Here is a 20,398-nt window from a genome sequence, read left to right on the forward strand (position 1 = left end):
CAACGGGGTACAGTCCATTCCACTTAGTCTACGGGTCCGAACCGGGCCCCGCTAATTGAAGCAACGGTGCCGACATTCGTAACGGCCACCTTTAACCCGGTTGAAAATGAGGAAGGTCTAAGAACCTCCCTAGACCTGGTCGAAGAAAGCCGAGATACAAAGACGCCTCAACTTGGCAAAGTATACCAAAACCGAATGAGAAGAGCCTACAACCGGAGAGTCCACAAGAGGGATTTAAAAGTAGGGGACCTAGTCCTAAGAAAGTCGGCCGCCACCAACAAAGGAAACATTCATGGTAAATTAACGGCCAACTGGGAGGGTCCCTACAAAGTGGTTGAAGAAATGAGGCCGGGTACTTACCGGCTAACCGACATGGAGGGTGTGCCTTTGATGAGCCATTGGAACACTGACAATCTCAGGAAATACTTTGTGTAGCGGCGGAGGTGTCCAAAACAAATTGTTGGCACCCCAACGCATGTTTATATCTAATGAAGAATCACCCAAGTTTTCCATCAAAGTGTTTATCCCCTCCGTAGTCATATCGAGGTAGACGCCACGGCCCAAGCCGGGCAGTCACCCCAAGAAGTAGACGCCACGGCAGTCACTACCAGTGCAGTTGATACTCGCGAAAGCGACCAACATGCCTTAGGAACGTATAAGTACAGTTGAGACGCAATTCTAGCCGCCTCGGCCAACCGAAGGCCTGGCAGAGGAAGCGATCAATGTGTCTACAGATGATGACGAACGCCGTCGTCGCTGCAGTAACCCCTACCCGCCTCGGCAAACCGAAGGCCTGGCAGGGGACACAACGGTCGATACGCTAACATGTTCACAGCGGCGGTTGGGAAGCGCAAATCGGACGCCTCGGCACGACCGAGAGTGAAAGAGGAAGCGACCAACATGCCAACATGTTTAAAAGACGTTAAATACAGTTGAGATACGCATTCTAACTGCCTCGGCCAGGCCGAAGGTAAAAACAAAAAAGCGCTCAATTAATAACGCAAGAAGACAAGTGAAGAATTGTGATCAAAGCCCCGGCCAAAGCCGAAGGACAATAAACAAGCTTTATTAAAAAAGATTACAAGTAAGGAGAATACAGACGACGGCCGTCCCCATAGGGATAAGCCAAAACACAACCTACCAAAGTTTTACAAAATACAAGGAAAAGAAAAGCAAAAGGTTACAGACATATCAGTTGAAGCGCCAAAAGATGGCAGGGAGGAAAGACTTAATAATTGGCCCCCCGAACAGCTGAAGCTATCCGAGATGCCGGGTGAGCCTGGTGACGACCGCCCGTCTCCCTATGTCTGTTGCTGCTTGCCATCAGCAACGTTAGCAGCATCGCCTTTGGTGGGCGACCCAGAAGCTGTCTTGGCAGCCTCAGCTTTCTTAGCAGCCTCAGCCTCAGCTTTCTTGGCAGCTTCAGCCTCAGCAGCCTCAGCTGCCTTCATCCTCTCGGCTTCCTCCTTGGCCGCCTTAGCCTTCTCAGCAAGGGCTGCCTTCTCCGCGGCCTCCTCTTCCTCCTTCTTCACCCTGAACTCCTCTTTAGCCTTCGCCTCCGCGGCCTTCTCCTTAGCTTCGAGCTTGTCATCAAGCAGCTCGTCAAATTTTTCCCACGGAAAGGAGCCATCCAGAGGAAAGAGCTCCCCGATCACTTCCCTGGCAGCTTCTTCGGTCAGGTCCCGGTATTGGGCGCACATGTTGGGAAGAATCTCGCGTTGGAGCGTCTCAATGTCCTCTTCCCTCTGGGCGATGATAGCATCCTTATTCCGGACCACCTTCCCCTGGGCCTGAAACCTGGACCTCCATTCTTCCCTCTGCTTAGCATTAAAGTCGGCGACTTTCTGAAGGTGGTCACGTCCCTCCAGCAGCTTAGCAGCTTCAGCCGCCGCAGCCTCAGCCTTAGCTCTCTCAGCGAGGACCGCCTTTTCAGCATCCTCCCTAAGTTTTCTCTCAGCACGGACTGCCTCTTCAGCCTCAGCCTTGGCTCTCTCGGCTTCCTTGTTCGCAGCGTCGAGTTCAAGCCTGAGCCGCAGCTTCAGCAATGGCCTTCTCTTGCTCCACAATAAGAGCACCGGCCGTATCAGCCCACTTCGACAGCAACCTGGCCAAACTTAGGCCCTCCGACTTAATCTGTAAGGGGGTAGGCTTCGGGAAGGAGGTGACGACGGTGTCATTATTACCACCTGCCTGCGCAGATTGCTTTTCAGGACGCCGTTCAACATTGTGTCCGGTAGACGGCAGCGGTTGATCTACAAAAAATTCAATTAAAGCATCCGTGTCAACATACATGGACATACCAGAGAGCCTGTCATCAGGAACGCCTAATGAACCGGCTAAGTCTGAGCCACAGGATAGATCTGTACCATGCTTGGCCTTCTTGGTCGAAGGCCGCATTTCTTAGCCGGCAGCAGTAGCAGCAGAAGTATCAGCGGCAGCGGTAGGCTCTTTCCTCTTACGGAAGAGAGGGGTTTCCATTGCCAAGGTGACCACCTCCTCGGCGGTAATATCAACGACCTCCACCGTCTCATTTTCGACTAAAGGGAGTGGAGGTGGAACTGATGTCGACGCCGTCGCCGCCGAAGACTTTATTTTCCGCGTTCGGCGCGGCATGTTACCAGCAACCTTTGCCTGGGTCGCCGCCACATTTAAGCCATTCAGCTGCTGATCCATGAGATCATTCGGCGGCGTTCTGCGATCACGAGCCAGGGCCTTAGGATGCATATCAACAACTGACTTGTCCTTGGCAAGCCCCATTCTCCTAAGGATATCCTCCGATGTGTCGGGCCAAAATGATCGCAAAGGAAACGAAGCAAAATCAAGTGAAAGAAATAAATCAAAGTTCAAATAACAGAAACATTAAAAGCAGAGATGGGCCTCACACCGACCCCACTCACCCCGTTCGAGGGCCGGTATGAGGCCGACGTGGCAGAGCAGCTCATCCTAGAGAATGATCTGCGTCGGGGGAATCCATCCCTTCGGCATCCCATTCTTCTCCGCCTCAAACAGCCTCATCGCCCGCTTCTCATCCGCATTAAGAAGGACCTTGTTGGCGTCCATCTTAAGCTTACTCCGGGAGACCCATTTATCATGCTCCGCCTTAGTCTCGCACCGCAAATTGACTTGGTGCTGGAAGGACCGGGGCAGTGGGTAATCCTCCGGAACCTCAACATACACCCACCGATCTTTCCAGTCCTTGCAGGAAGAAAGCTTATCAACGGAGACATAGCCCGGCTCCGTCTGCACGCTGTACCACCCAACGCGACCAGGGGCTGACGGCCGAAGACAATGAATCCGGCGGAATAAGTTCACCGTCGGGACCTCCTGTAATACTCCGTATTTATAAGTCTTGGGGTACTCTATCGAGTAGGCCTTACTCTGTCGAGTAAGGGTAAGTTGCGAAATAAAATAGTTTCTGACCTGTTGGGTACTCGATCGAGTAGCTGTGGCACTCGATCGAGTAGGGGGGTACTCGATCGAGTACCTTAGCTACTCGATCGAGTAGCGGTTTCTGGGGAGTTTTTCTCGGGTTTTGTTAATTATGCGATTAAGATATATAATCTTTCCGTCATCATTCTAAACACTTTTACAAAAACCTAATTTCTTGTTAAAGAGAGAAAGCAAGTTCATTCATCATCCTAATCGTATTGTTGACAAATTAGGAGCTAGAGGTGTGGGATTTCATTGTTCTTTGCATCATAGTGTTCCTTGCGTCAAGGGTAAGTCCTACATACCAATTTTATAGCGTTTGGTTGACTTTGTTTAAACCCTAATTTTGGGATTGGGGGTTTTTATGATTTGTTGTGTTGGTAGTGATTATGTGATTATGTGATAGGAGAAGGATTTGTAAAGGAGAGGTTTTGAGACAATTTGCTAGATCGTCGATGATTGTGTTGCTTTCCGGGTAGGATTTCTACTCGGTGTTAGTCCCATAATGGGATGATTGTTGATGTGTTGAGATTGATTGTTTGATATAGTAATTGTATTGTGACGACTGTGATTGTGATTGTGATTGTTTGTCTATGGTTCTCGAGATGCGTTCTCTACCGAGTGGAGTCACTTGCGGGAGTGGCTTCACGCCCTAGTTTCGCCCTTCGTGGAACCCGCCACGAAGGGGATGTGCACATTAATGGGACAGGGTTATCGCTCGGTATGATGAGCGGGGCTTAGGTGGGAACGGCTGCGGTCCCCCATCGGCGTGTGGCGGGTCCGGTGGACGATCGGTGATTGAGATTGTTGGGATTGGTGTGGTTGTGTGTGTGTGTGACGGTTAAGTTGTCTGTTTATCTTATTGTTGATATATTGAATTGTGTGATTAGTCTCGACCCCGTTTAAATGTTTTAAAAACGTGGTGATCCATTCGGGGTGGTGAGCGATTATTGAGCGGTATGATATGACGCGTATGGGATAGCCGGGATGAGTCATCACGTGGCGATTAGAAGTCTTCCACGTGTCGACGGTGTCTTATAGCTTTGATAGTTTTAGATGAGACCGTTTGAGAATGTTGTATTTCAGTTCATTAGTTTTGGTTTTGATCATGTAATCACTTAAACTATTTACTTTTAAATATGTTTCTTTATTGTCTTATGAATATCATTGCCTCGGGTAACCGAGATGGTGACATCCTTATACCTGAGTGGTCCTGGTAAGGCACTTGGAGTATGGGGGTGTTACAAATGGTATCAGAGCGACGATCCTGAAACCTGTAACCAATGAACCCAATAAACATAAGGAGTCAATTAAAATGAATCCGGGGTAAAGGTTGTAGGAGCTAATGCAAAGACTTGGGAGACGTCCTAAAGTCGCGAACTCGCCCTATAATTTTGAACCGGTCACATGGGATATGAGTCGGGATCGCTATGTGTTTACCTTGTGCTTTGTGTACCTATGGAGTGATGTGTGGCATGAATCAGTGGATGTATGTATGTGGAGAATAGGGAATGTGTAGAAAAGATGGTGATAATGTTATTTCGTATGTTGTTGATTGAAAGCATGTTGCATGATAGTTGATTTACAATGTTGGTTGGAATTGTTAGAAAAGTGTATGAGAATGATGAGTAATGTGTTGGAAATAGATGAATTGATTGGAAAAGATGGAGTAGCAATTGCATAAGAATATGAATTTTGTGATTACGAATATGTTTAGGTGACGAAGTGTAATTGTAATGTTGTTGTATTAGTAACATGGGAATATGATTCGTAAGGTATGATATATTTTGTGTTGCGAAAAGTTATAAAATTAAAACATGTGGGTAATATGTGATTGGTAAGTTGAATGATATATGTGCATCGGGTTATTTGTTGCTTAAGTTTTGAAAATAGTAACATGTGGTTAGGGATACTGGTTTTGTGAGTATTGAGTTGTTTTGTTTACCATTGTTATCGTTTAAGTGTTTGAAAGAGAAAATCGAATAGTTATGTCGTCTAATTACAGCAAAGTTGTCTTTAAACTGTTATAACTTGAGATGCATAAATGATTTTAATGTGATTCCAATTGGAGGTGATAGCTTGTCCTTTTACGATTCTAACGATAGGTCACACGCCCAAATTGACCAAGAAATGAGTGAGTTATGACTGTTTTACGAAAACTGGACGGTGCTGAGAATTGGGGTGCTCGATCGAGTAACTAGGATACTCGATCAAGTAGGGGGGGTACTCGATCGAGTAGCCTTGGGTACTCGATCGAGTAGCCCTGGTAATTTGTTTACGTGCTTCTGATCTTCACCTACTCGACCGAGTAAGTCACTTACTCGATCGAGTGGCCTGTACTCGATCTAGTGACCCCTGTTTTGGGTCATATGCTTATCTTTTGACTTCGTTGCATATTATGTTTAATTCAAAGGCGTCATTTTGCTTCTTTATGCATTGTTTTACATGTATGTTGGTCTTGACGCGTAAGTTACCCAATTTTGTGGTGTAAAGAGTGGCACCTATGATGAGTATGAGTTCGGTGGGGAGGGCATGATTTATATGTGTTGGGATTGGTAAGACTTAATTGAGGCATAGAGCATGTTGTGTGGGACGAGATGAGTGACATGATTGTATGTTGAGTAATGAAAATGTAAGTGAATGTGAGCAAGGCATGATGTAAGTTTAAGGAACGTGAGAATGAAAAGAGTGAAAGAAAGGATGTGGATAGTAGCAACCTGAGATGTATAATAAATTATGGAGGGAGATGGTTAGAAATAGTGTTGAGTAAGAACATATGTAATGAAAGGTCGTTTGGAAATAGTGGTATATAGCGAACTTAATGGAGGCATGTCGCGACGTAGATTTGCGGATAGTGAGTGAGATTGGGAGATTTGGTTCATTAAGAGGTGAAACTAATGTGTGACTTCCTTGGGCAATTAATGGTATGAAATAAATTTGGATTTCTAGAGAGGTACAAAGGAGATGCAATTGTTTGAACAGTGAACGTTGATTTTATGGATAAATTAGTGGCAAGGGTGAGTGATAGCATAATAAGAGGATATCTATGGTAAGGAAGAGGGAGATGATATCGATATAAAATAATGAGATGTGAGTTCTTGAACAATGAGAAGGTAACCGGAGCACTAGAGAGTTAGATAGAAATAATGAAGAGTTGAGTTAATAAGGGATTTTGTCAAGGGCAAAAGAAAAGAATGAGGGGAATAAAACTAAGGAAATGTCCACCGAGGTTATGTGATATAAAAGTAAGGAATCGTCGAGATGTATGATACTATCATGAGGATTTGAGTTTACAGTTATATAGAAGTTCCGAACAACATGATTAGTTTTGAGTTTTGAGGAATTAAGGAAAGCAAGAAGTTGGTAGAATACCTGCATGATATGAGATTTTGGTGGAGAGTTAGATGACAATACAAATAAGATAGTATTGGGAATAATGTTGAGGTAATTTTGTTGATGGGTTTGTTGTTCATTGTTTGGGATGTTAACCTAAGATAGGAAAGAAATCGTGATGTTTAGAGATGAGTGAAAAGGGTTCAATGTCCGGATAGTGGTAGTGTTATGGTTTTTGACTAATGGTTAAGAGTGACGGTATGTTAGAGAGATGGTAATTCTAAAGAGGCTGATTTTGTAGAGACTGAATTGATAAGTATGGTTGTGAGGAAGTATAAGACATAGTCTTGGGAGGCGGTTTCTCATAGTGAGTGTTAGCTATATGGTTATGTATGGCAGAAGGTGTTGGGCATGCGAATGGAAGAATGTGATGAGGGGCATGCGAGTTAAGCTCGGGTGACAGGTAACCTTGGTTGAGTGGTAACTTACGTGATCAGGATTGATTGGTTGGATGTGATTATGGGTCTATGTTATATATAAATGTTTGTGTGAGGTTCTGACCTCACAAGAAGTGGTATGGTGTGATAATTATAAAGTTGTTATATGATTGTTTTGTAATTTATGTTGGGTACGGTATACTAATTGAATGATATCCAAAAGGGTAATAATTTAATTAATTTAACATGGCTAGTTATAATTTTGTGTGTATTAATAACACGTGTGTATTCCGTGAAATGGTAGAGATGATGTTCATGAGATGCTTATCTGTTTATCCATATCATATGTTGCGTGGTGATTTAATAAGTGGATTTGAGTAAGTTTTTCTTGTCTGAGAAATTATTCTGAGTCAGTATTTATGGGAGTTGTATGCAGTCGTGATGACTATCGATGTGGTTGTGGTGCCTCGGGTGGTGATCCGAGCACGATATTTAGTGTTGTGATGCGGGTATTTTCGCACTGCGGTGTGACTGTTGGTGGCGGTGTTGTGATGCCGTCACCGGTCGTGGTGGAGTAGGCAGGATGATTATGATTCGAGTTTCGAAAGTACATAGCAGTTATACATAGATTGTTGTTTTGTTTGATATTGTTCCCTGCGAGTTTCAGTTTGTGTAGATAGACAGTTGTCTTGTTTATTGATGTTTTCTTTACCTGGTTAAGTTGGGAATGAGGGTAGAGTATGATATACATAGAGTTGTATATGTTTTCGTTGTTGTCATAGTATAGTGACATTCTGTTAATGGGACACGGTTGTGAGAGGTTGTTACAATAATTATGATCTTGTTCTAGTTAAGGTTTCAGTAGACATGGTAATGGCAAGTGAGTCGTAGAACATGTGTGGTAATGACCCGAAAGATGCAGGTGGTTCATAATCTTTTGTTGAGACAGTGAGTGTAGGGTATTGGGAATTAGTGTCATGTTAAGTTGTGTATGAGTTTTGCGGTAATGGAAGAAAGAACTTGAGGATCTAGTGTGCGTGTACGTAACGAGTGTGGATCGTGAGTTATGCTTCTGGGAGATAAGTGCCTTACATAGAGAGGTATGTTGTTTTGCAGTAATAATGAAGAGTTGGTATGGTGATTTTGCTACGAGTTTTATGGTATAGGTTAGGTGGTATGCCAAATGAGTTGAGTTATGAGAAATGTTTAAGTAAGAGAGCTTTGGATATATGCATGGTGAGTGTTTGGTTTATAGACGGTTATCTTTGACATGTGGTGGTAAAGAGGGGAATGAAAAGATATATCTATGATTTAGTATTAGTGAGTTACGAGGACGTAACATTTGTCTTAAGAGGAGTAGATGCGATAAAAGAGAGTTTCATGGTGGTGCATGTTGTAATATAATTGGAAGTAGAGTGTTAGCGTAACGTGAAGGAGGGATTTGTTTTGTGGATGATACTTATAAAAGGCCATGGCCGTGCTTGTAGTAGCGTGATGTTTAGGAGTGTGAGAATATTTCACTAATGTTGACAGTTGGATGATGAGGTTATGAGTGTGAGTAAACTTCGAGGACGAAGTTCCTTTTAAGGGTGGTAGAATGTAACATTCCGTTTGATGTCTATGAGTGTCTTGATTTTAGATTTGATAGTTGATGATATTATGGAGCTAGCAGCATTAGAGGATGGTAATTGATTATGTATGGAGTTGATGTCGTGAGAAATATATATATGTGGTAGATACGATATAGTGATCATGTTGTGGAAGTAAACATAGTTGGTAGAGTGGGGGTTAAGAGTTCATGTTCTATGTTCGGTCGAGTTCTTGAGTCCTTAGCTAAGTTGTTGTGTCTTGGTCGAGTCAGTATGGTTGTTTTTATGTATGGGTTGAACTTCGGGGACGAAGTTCTTTTTAAGGAGGGAAGACTGTAATACTCCGTATTTATAAGTCTTGGGGTACTCTATCGAGTAGGCCTTACTCTGTCGAGTAAGGGTAAGTTGCGAAATAAAATAGTTTCGACTGTTGGGTACTCGATCGAGTAGCTATGGCACTCGATCGAGTAGGGGGTTACTCGATCGAGTACCTTAGCTACTCGATCGAGTAGCCGGTTCTGGGAGTTTTTCTCGGGTTTTGTTAATTATGCGATTAAGATATATAATCTTTCCGTCATCATTCTAAACACTTTTACAAAAACCTAATTTCTTGTTAAAGAGAGAAAGCAAGTTCATTCATCATCCTAATCGCATTGTTGACAAATTCCGGAGCTAGAGGTGTCGGATTTCATTGTTCTTTGCATCATAGTGTTCCTTGCGTCAAGGGTAAGTCCTACATACCAATTTTATAGCGTTTGGTTGACTTTGTTTAAACCCTAATTTTGGGATTGGGGATTTTTATGATTTGTTGTGTTGGTAGTGATTATGTGATTATGTGATAGGAGAAGGATTTGTAAAGGAGAGGTTTTGAGACAATTTTTTAGCTAGATCGTCGATGATTGTGTTGCTTTCCGGGTAGGATTTCTACTCGGTGTTAGTCCCATAATGGGATGATTGTTGATGTGTTGAGATTGATTGTTTGATATAGTAATTGTATTGTGACTGTTGTGATTGTGATTGTGATTGTAATTGTTGTCTATGGTTCTCGAGATGCGTTCTCGGTGAGTGGAGTCACTTGCGGGAGTGGCTTCACGCCCTAGTTTCGCCCTTCGTGGAACCCGCCCACGGCGCAGGGGATGTGCACATTAATGGGACGGGGTTATCGCTCGGTATGATGAGCGGGGCTTAGGTGGGAACGGCTGCGGTCCCCCCATCGCTGTGGCTGGTCCGGTGGACGATCGGTGATTGAGATTGTTGGGATTGGTGTGGTTGTGTGTGTGTGTGACGGTTAAGTTGTCTGTTTATCTTATTGTTGATATATTGAATTGTGTGATTAGTATCGACCCGTTTAAATGTTTTAAAAGCGTGGTGATCCATTCGGGGTGGTGAGCGGTTATTGAGCGGTATGATATGACGCGTATGGGATAGCTGGGATGAGTCATCACGTGGCAGTTAGAAGTCTTCCATTTGTGTCGACGGTGTCTTATAGCTTTGATAGTTTTAGCAGTAGACCGTTTGAGAATGTTGTATTTCAGTTCATTAGTTTTGGTTTTGATCATGTAATCACTTAAACTATTTACTTTTAAATATGTTTCTTTATTGTCTTATGAATATCATTGCCTCGGGTAACCGAGATGGTGACATCCTTATACCTGAGTGGTCCTGGTAAGGCACTTGGAGTATGGGGGTGTTACACCTCCCCCTTGAAAAGGCATAGCCACACAAAGCCGACTATAGTCCTAACGGCCAACGGGTGCAGTTAGGCCACGGCGACGTTCATGGCTTTAATTATGGCCATAACGTGTCCATTCAGAGGAAACCGGAGCCCATACTCCAGGTGTCTGATGTACACGCCGATGCAGCCCGGAGGAGGGCAACAGACCGCCTGACCTTCCTCAGAAATTACAATACTATACTCCCTGCCGAAGGAGAAGTGACGTTCGAAAACGTCAGGACCAGAACAGCTGGCAAATTTGTGGGTCCAAGCGCGGTCAGGGCAGGCCTTACAGGCGTCGCCGTGATCCATGATGTACTGCCTCCCCTCATTAGGACGAGCCCTTTCAGCATCATCATCGTCATCATCAACATCATCATCATACTCCCAATCCTCCAAAGCTTTTGGATCAACTTCGGGAGAAGGAGACCTAGGGCCCCCAGACCTTATCGAGATGGCGTCTAGTATCTCCTCCTCATCAAGACGCGACGGGGAACCCCCCGGCGCACGGTTACTAGGACCGGCATCAGCAGAAGACATGTTCACAACAAAAACTTAACAATTAAAAGTTGAAAATTTGTTTGTTTACCTTGAAGAAAAAGTGCTACGCCGGCATAACGATTCTGAAAGCTAGAGAGAAGTTTCGTCAAAGAGGGCTAGAAAGAAGAAATTTTTTTTGAGAAAATGAATTTGGAAGGCCAAATTCAGGGGCTAACTCTCCTATTTATAGGGCAAAGCCCACTCAATCCGACCAATCAGGGCAAAGCCCATGAAGCGTCAACCAATCAGCAACGAGACACATGTCAAGCATGCAGTCATGGAAGGTCAATCGACAAACAGTTACAAAACTTCTTCAACACGCTCCTTGACAGAATGACAATCGACGTATCTTCTTCAACACACCCCTTGGTATCTACTTGCCAAACGGCCCGCTGATTCAACAAAGCTTGGCAACACCGGCTGAGGGCAATCAAAAGCACACGGCACTCACAACCTCGGTCTCGGCCAGCGCCACTTTTTTTTCCACATCTGATGTCCATTACACACCCATGTGGAGGGGGGATATGGTACGGCCTAAGCAGAACCAAGCCGAGGTAGAAGAAGCCGGGGCAGAAAAATTGTTACTTGCGCAGAATACGCTCAACACTCATCGAAAGTCCATACCACGGCATAGACTACGCTGGGGGCAAATTGATGGGGCATATTCTGCACCCGCTGACCAAGTCAACATATAGAGCAAGGTCAAAGATATCCACAGCAAGTCAACGACTCGATGACCTAACCGACGCGCGGCTGTCGGCTGTCTCTTGTGCCTCGGCTAGGACAACTAGCCAGCCATGGCACATATCCGCGTACTCATATCCAAGACCCCTCGGCATTGAGTCAATAGGGCCCGCCGGCCTGCCATGGGTCCCTCGGCCGAGGGTAGATCAGTCTTTCCACCTGCTAGCCACTTGGCCACTACGTGACAAAAGGTGAAAGTCTATAAATACTCCTCAACCCTCATTGAGGAAAGGATCCACAATTTAACCTAAGAATTACTATTCATCTGTTAATATCTTCCTTATCTCTCTACAAAATATACTTCGCCAAGTAACAACAACTTATCTCTTTAAGTTCACTGACTTGAGCGTCGGAGTGAGTACGCTCGGCCAAAGCCGAGCCCTCGGTTTGTTCATTGTTTCAGGAGACCGAAAGGAGGATTCAATCAAGGACGTCATTCTACAAGCCACGAGTGGTAACAAATAACTGCTTCGGAATTACACCCGGAACAACGGTGTAAATGCATGAATGCACATCCAAAAGTGTTAACCTAATATGTGAGCTTTCTAAGTCGGTTTGTTAATCCAAATATCAAGCATAAGATGTCAAATTGGATTTATGGTTGATTTGCATGTGAGAACGGAAATTAAACATCCATTTACCAAATTCGGATTATGATGCTTTACACGATCCATTTATTGAAAAAGGGTGTCAAATGACAAAGTGTAAAAACGTAAGCTTGTCAATCTGATCAGTCATGTGTTCGGATTAACCGTAATCGGGATCGTCCTAGACAAGTGCTAAAAACGAGGCAGAACAGTGTCAGGCAGTCCTGTTAAGGCGCGAGCCTATTGGCGAGATAAGGGGCTCTGCCCGGGTTTTGAAATATGAAAGCAGAAGGCCTCTTGGGGCGCGAGCCATGGGGTGAACCAAGGGGCGTCTCCTGGTTGTTAAAAAAGTTGTTTATAACCGTGTGATTAATAATTTGCATGTATGATTTGCATGACTCGGAATAATTACTATTATATTAGTAATATTCGTTGTCGGATTTGCATGTTTTGAAAAGCATAGTTTACAAATAACAATGTAAAATGTTTGATTTGAACTAATCATGTTAAGTTCATGTCTTTGTAATTAGTCAAGTTAATCATCGTACTCAGATTAAACCGACATGGTATAAGAAACCAATGATGATTATGAATTATGACTAATATGTTTACAAATGTAAAGAAATGAGAAAAATGGTAAATAAAAGAAAAAGGTGTTAAAATACCCATTAAAATGTAATTAACCATAATGTCATCGAGTCACGGAATAAACCGTCATGGTATAAAGAACCAAGGATGATTTTTGTAATGGTCAAAATATGTTTTATCATAAAAATGAATTAAAATGGTAAATAAAAGAAAAGAATTTCTTTTAAATGTAATTAACCAAATAATATCACCGAGTCACGGATTAAACCGTCATGGTATATGGAACCAAGGGTGATTATAATTTATGGTTAAAAAGTTTGTCATAAAAACGATTTAAAACATTTAAAACGGTAAAAACCGATTGCAAATAAGAAAGAAATAAAGAGGAAAGACGAGAACAAACACGGATGAGTCTGACCTGGACACCCACAAGAGGCGCGAGCCTCCCTGCATAGCAAGGAGCTCCTGTCTCATGCCAAAACTCGGTTTTGGCTCGTCTAACCTAAATTTGAATCGTGTTATGCATTGTTCATGCTTATAAACTCATCAAAACAGTAAAGACATGAAATAAATGAGATGTTTACACCCTCAAATTTACGTATTTTGATGTTTGCGATGTAGACGACTTTAGAGACGGTTTTCTCGTTGTGACTACTCGCGATCAAAGAAGTTTAAAAGAGTGCCTTAAAAAAGGATTTTGTTTTGAAAATGAGTTGAAAATATGTTGTTGAAAAACATGTTGATTAATGTTGAGTTGGTCGAATGGGTCGGTCGAATGCACGGCGACGGTACCAAACAAAATGTGTAAGGCTTGTGTTTACGATCGGTAGGTCGTAAGCACGTGTCGATTTTGTGACTTAGGAAGTCGAGTCTAGAAGTTTAAGAGAGAGGGAGGGGGTGGACTCTCGCGTGAAGATTGTAGTGTGTGATGGTGGGTATTTATAGAGAAATGTGGGATGGTAGGTCTGTTGATTTTGCTTGGAGGCTAAGGAGGCACCCCATTGAGGCGCGAGCTACCTCGTGATATAATGGGGTGTACTGTCCCTTTCGCAAATTTGGATTTTGCATTTGTTCTAACCAATGTTTTGTTGGTTGTGATTTGTGGTCTTTGAGGTTTGCTTAGCCGTGTAAGCTTACTCTTAGGTGATATTTGGGGTAGGTATTTTGTGTCTTTGACCCGTGTGAGTCGGGATTTGAATTTCGAGTCGGTTTTTGGCTCGGTGTCAGTTTTAACTCTAATTAGGGTCATTTTAATGGAAATGACATGATGAAGACATTCATGGCATTATTTTTGACATTCGAGATTTGGGTTGACTCAGGTTAACTCGAGTTGCGAGTTTCTGAGTCGGTTTTGGGTCCGAAGGCGGTTTTAACTCTAAATAGAGTTATTTTAATAGAAATGACATGATAAAGACATTCATGGCATTATATTTGACATTTGAGATTTGGGTTGACTCAGGTTGACTCGAGTTGTCGATTTTGGATCCGAAGACGGTTTTAACTCTAAATAGTGTTATTTTAATGCAAATGAAGTTAGAAAACTTTTGAAATCATTTTTCATATTCGAGTAGTGCATTAAACTGTCTCATGTATAGCCAATCCACGCACGCATATCAAAAACACGTTATAGTTCGATCATCATCGGGTGGTTTTTGGGAGGTGTAGATATTGGGTATCTACAAGAATACCCTGCAACATCCAATAATTAAAAATCAAATATTTGTGTCCCAAATTATTCCGAATAAGTTGTACGATTATATTTATGGAAAACAGAAAGAGTAAAGTAAAACAATAATACTACTTCCAATCCAATCCAAACTAAACTATCCATTCACTTTTTAAAGTCAGCCTTGTTAAATATTGACATCGATTATATTTAGTCAAATTTTTAAAATTTATACAAAAAAAATTATATATTTACGTTTGTTATAAAAAGAGGTTTCGGAAAATTATAATTTCCACACAAAAAACTAATATATAAACGGAGAAAAACGTGGTCAAAGTGTAGTCTCATAGACCGTGAAAAGTCAAATGGGTAGTTTGGATTGGATTGGAGGGAGTATAACTTTAGAATTTCGAACAATTATTATTATTATAAATGAGCAAAATTAATTATGCATCTTATGAATGGCACAAGTAACAAATATTTACGTATATACAATATGTTACATAGTTGCTTTCACTTTGTTCTCCCAAAGTTATAAATAAATAAACATTGTTATACTTTGTAAAAAATTATTAGTTACAACTCTAAAATATCTTCTTAAACTATATTGGCAAAAATGTCGGGAGAGGAAATGGTATGTGGGTGTTTGGATACAATTTCCTTCCAAATCTTGCCTATTATGGAGAGATTTTGATTAGGCTTGGAGGAGGGAAATTGGATCCCTCTAAATCTCTTGTCCTCCTTTTCTCTCCACCCTCATTTGTTATCCAAACAAAGGATTTTAAATCCCCTACTCTCCCTCCCTTTCTTTTCCCTTCAAATCACTCAATCCAAACACACCCTTAGGATGTGTTTGGATAGCAAAAGTGGAGGGAAAGGGAGGGGAGGGAGAAGGAGGGAAGAGAAAGGGATAGAAGGGAAGGGGAGGGAGAATGAAGGAGGTCATTTTCCCTCCAAATCTTGCCTTTGTTGGAGAGGAAATAATTTGGCTTGGAGGGGGGAAGTGGAGGGATTCATTTTCCCTCCCCTCAAAATCCCTCCACCTCCATTTTGCTAACCAAGCAAAGGATTTATCATCCCTTCCTTTCCCTCCCCTCTCTTTCCCTCCAAATCCTCCTATCCAAACAGATCCTTAGGGTACTTCATCAAGGTACATTGTAAGATGGGGCAACAAATGATTAGGAGGTAATATGAGAACTGTTTACAGCAAGACCTGTTCTCCAAATCGTTTTGGGTCTTACCATTTGTGACGGAGGGCAACAGTTCTAATCACCTCTGATCCTTTCAAGCAAATTAGCGTTGACGATGGAAGGAATTCTCATTTGCTCTTTTGAGGTTCAGAAAACTTAGTCGAGAATTTGTGTGTTCAAGTCATTTCTAAACACATAGAATAGTAAGAACAACAGGAACATAATAAAAGAAAATGATTCTTTCGTTAAGCCCTGGGAGCACGAATGATCCTTTAAAAATAGCAAATCAGGATGGAGAGAGTAGTAGAGATCAAACAACAACAACAACAACAACAACAACAACAACAACAGCGCCTTAATCCCAAAATGATTTGGGGTCGGCTGACATGAATCATCCTTTGAAACCGTCCATGGGTGAAAGCACACCTCAATGCGAGAAAAGAAAAGAAAAAGTGAAAAACAAAAAGGGGGTGAAACATAAAACAAAAGCCATGTAAACTTATAGGTTTTAAAATCGAAGTCCGGATTTCTTTTATAAAAGCTTAGAATTTAAATCGAGAATAAAGATTAAAACGATTTTGAAAACCGAAGTAAAACTTAAGGGTTTGGAATACCTTAAAAGTGAACGAAGTATTAATATATAAGAAAGTTGTTGGTAAAAAGGTGTAATAAATCCGAAAAGACAAATAATTTTTTTTTTAAATTAAATAAAAACATTAAATATCTCAGCAGTAGAGAACAAAAACCTACATAATTTTGTTGTGAGCATTGCGTGTCATCTGCTACTATTTAACAGCAACCTGCTTCCTTGGACAAATCGGAAGTACTCCTCTTCTTCATACAGGTTCCTGAAATATCATTCCTCTTCTTCATACAGGTTCCTGAAATATCATTGACACATTAGGGTTATTTAACGTAAATACTCCGAACTATAGAGGGTCTTCTCATAATAATCCAATCTACATTTTAACTCAAAATAAACCTAACTTTAGATACACGACCTCGTTGCCAAATGCACATCAGTATTTCCTACCCTTGAGATATAAAAATAGTTACAAGAACAGAAACATCTCACAATTCCAAAATTCGACCTCTACCGTTGTAGACTTGTAGAGGTGTTGGGAGGAAAATGAAAAAAAAAAACGGAACAGAGAAGATGAATCCTACTCATCGTTGGACTCTCCTAGAGAAACTTACTTTATCCATTACCACAAAGGGTGAGAAAGACAACAGAGGTAATAGTTTACTCAGATACAGATGTTAATGCAACTCATAGTTAAAACATTACGAAGTGAATGGAGCATCAACCACAGAACCATAAGTGGAGTCAATTGGCAAAGAATTGAAGGAAACACTCTACAAAACTGAAGACATTCTGTGGTTAATGCATCACTGAATCAGCAAGTGGCAGTCCCAAATCTATGTTCGTCAGAATCAGCTTTAAGTATCAGACAGCTGCACGTGTCTGAATGCCAATACGAAGGTATTTCACAAGTTTCGGATTCAAAAGGAAGTGCAAAGTCTGGCCTCTTATCAGATAGTGTGATATGGCAACACTAATGGTGATGGAGATAAAAGAGTTTGAGTGAATCAAGCAATAACTTTAACAATAATGAGTGGGAATATTGAAACTTACGCAAGGTGCTCCAAGTTTTCCGACTTAATCACAGCCTTCCCTTCAGGTAGCCCAAGGCAAGAGTGGTGCATTATCATTTCCTTCAAGGTATGCTTTGTGCTTTTAACATCATTATCCCATAAAATGCTCTGAAATTATGTGTTCGTGTATGGAGGGAGATTAGTTCATGTTTGAAGTGCTAATGAGCATATTGCACATAAGTTTCTTCATATTTCATTTTAATGAAAATATACCTTCCTAAGATATTCTTTTTTCACCTCTTCCCATGGCAACTTGCCATGTGAAGAGAAAATTGAAGCATTCCAAAGAGCGCCCCTTGCAACCATCACAGACGCAGCACCTAGTATATACAAACATCAGTAAGAAAAGGATACCCTACTGTAAGCACTAGAAAAAGGTAGCAGTATCCACGGCAATTAACCGATCCTAAAAATAAATTTCAAACTGATGTAGGTTAAAGGAAAAAACAATTGACTATTCCACTAGGATAAGCCATAGAATATATGCCTACTGAAAAGTTAAACCTACAAAAATAATCCACTATACAGTTTGTTGGGAGTTGGACCTGTGGCAAGTTTAATGCGCTGAAAATCTTCATAATTAAAGATATCTCCATTTGCTATGACTGGAATTGATACGGCTGCAACTACACCAGCTATTTCATTCCACTTTGCAGGATCCCTCGGCCTATCATGAACTCTTCTGCGGTATTACAAGTGTAGGGTTATAAACAAGAAAAGCGTAAAATTAGAAAAACATATTGACACGCCTAAAACGTGGCAATAAAAGACGGCCAAATTAACAATTTATATACCACTAAGCATACTAATTAACACTAATTCTAGACTAGTAAAGTAGTAAGCACGGGATCGAACCCAAGAGAAGGGGGGTTTTGCAATAGTGAAATTAAAAGAGCAATTAGAGCAATTGTGACAAAGTAACAACAAATATGTAAAAAGGGGGTTTTTTTGGTTTGGTTTTCAATTGTAACAAAAGCAAGACAATAATCAAACAAGAGTAAGCAACAAGTAATCAAGCAAGTGAGTCTTTAGATGGAAATTTATCAATTTGAGACAGACTTAATCCGACCCAAATTTAGGCACTTTAGTTGATAAAACCACTCAATCAATCCTTCTAATTACTACTAGTGTTGATCCCGTACAATTTGTACGGTTTTTTCTAGATAAGGGTTTTAGAGAGTTTAGCAATTATGGTTAATATAAGATCGGATTATAAACGTAACAATCCGCATTAGTGTTGAAAAATACTTAAGCAGATTAATGATTATCAATCAATACTATATATTAAATCCAGAAACCAAGGGACTTCAATGTAATTAAAGAAAGTTATACAAATTAATTATACTATATAGTTTTAAATTTTAAATCAATAGTACCGTGTGACGGACCCGATTAAGGGATCTTAATGCAAATATTATATAATTTGGGTTAAATTTAAATTATATAAAAGCTTAGTACTTTTCCTAAACATTCGTAAAAAACTAAAACATGGTCAATTTCCTTAAAATAAAATAATTAATTAAGATGGTCAATTTTCTTAAAATAAAATAATTAATTAAGATGGTCAATTTCAAGGAGACTAAAAAAAATGCTTGATAATTTTCCTAAATATTTATAGAAAACTAGGAGATGGTCAATTTCCTTAAAATAAAATAATTAATTAGTATAAACATGCACACTTATGGTATTAATTATTATCATCATAAAATTATATATTAAATTTAAAACTATGCAAATTAATTATACTATATAGTTTTAAATCAATAGCACCGTGTGATGGACCCGATTAAGGGATCTCAATGCAAATATTATATAGTTTGGGTTAAATTTAAATTATATAAAAGCTTGGTACTTTTCCTAAACATTCGTAAAAAACTAAAACATGGTCAATTTCCTTAAAATAAAATAATTAATTAAGATGGTCAATTTTCTTAAAATAAAATAATTAAATAAAAGCTTGAGTCTTACATTAACATGGCCGTACCCACCCGAAGAGGTGTTACCTTTGAGTTTCTTTCTTCTTTGGAGAGAGTGAAATTGGGAAGGGATAAGACCCCGGGGATCAAATTCCGGGCATGCCGGCTTACCCACACCTTGACTTATGATGAGGTAAGAGAGACCCTCCATATCACCAAAGCCCCCATCAAAGAAACCCTTGACAAAAAAAAGATGAGTGCCTTTTGGAATGATATCACGGGGGGATGTGAGGCTTGGAAACTCAAAGAACACCACCACTCCCAACCCGGTTTTGCGCCTCTTAAGCCGCCACATAAACACCAACTTCTTGGTCATGACCGAACCTATAAAAATGAACTACCAACAAATACAATGCCTATGGTCCATGACTCCGGAGGGGAGGGGAATACCGGATTGGGTTGACTTGTTTGTGAGCGGTTGCCTTGAGTTACAAAAGGAACCAAAGGGGACCATTTTCATCGGGGGCATGATTGAATTGATTGTGGAAAAGACGGGTGTACCAATTCCACCTAATGCTTATGAACTTGACGGAAGTGGTCTCATGGACTACAAATTCTTGGGAAAAGCACACTTGCTTGAGGTGGTCGACAAAATCACCCCCTTGGTAATTTGGTGCATGGGTGGCCAAAACTACATGTACTACATGTACTTACCCCGTCCCCCAACTCACCCTCACCCTTGGGTTGGGGGAGTGCACAAGACTTCTATATGCCTCCCGACGACGCATTTGTGGACCTTTGGGTTGATAGAGCCCAAGTAGTTGAACCGGATGATGATGAGGGTGGAGAGCAACCACAAGTGGGGGAGCTTTAACTTTTGGTGACATGCCACATGATGATGCACCATATGATGAACCCATGCCTAATGCTCCGTTTGATGAGCCCCATTTCACTCCACCTCAAATGCCACAAGAACAACGACAACAATACCCTTTCACGGGTCCTCAAT

General features: G+C 41.3%; 1 protein-coding gene across 5 annotated transcripts in view; it reads right to left on the minus strand.

Annotated features, from left to right (window-relative positions):
- Positions 1–20,398, minus strand: part of LOC141643621 (uncharacterized) — a 50,898-nt gene that overhangs the window by 13,898 nt on the left and 16,602 nt on the right. Inside the window, exons 6-10 of one of the 5 annotated variants that reach the window (XM_074452839.1) lie at positions 18,019–18,155; positions 17,687–17,793; positions 17,454–17,581; positions 16,568–16,665; positions 12,316–14,650 (exon numbers count right to left, since the gene is read on the minus strand). In XM_074452839.1, the coding sequence (XP_074308940.1) occupies positions 16,593–16,665; positions 17,454–17,581; positions 17,687–17,793; positions 18,019–18,155 (445 nt within the window). In that variant the 3' untranslated portion in view covers positions 12,316–14,650; positions 16,568–16,592. Of the gene's footprint in view, positions 1–12,315; positions 14,651–16,038; positions 16,699–17,453; positions 17,582–17,686; positions 17,794–18,018; positions 18,156–20,398 lie in introns of those variants that run through there. The other 4 variants (XM_074452838.1, XM_074452840.1, XM_074452837.1 and 1 more) reach the window with 4 other exon arrangements.

This window comes from Silene latifolia, chromosome 2, assembly GCF_048544455.1.
Source record: "Silene latifolia isolate original U9 population chromosome 2, ASM4854445v1, whole genome shotgun sequence".
NCBI classification, from domain to species: domain Eukaryota; kingdom Viridiplantae; phylum Streptophyta; class Magnoliopsida; order Caryophyllales; family Caryophyllaceae; genus Silene; species Silene latifolia.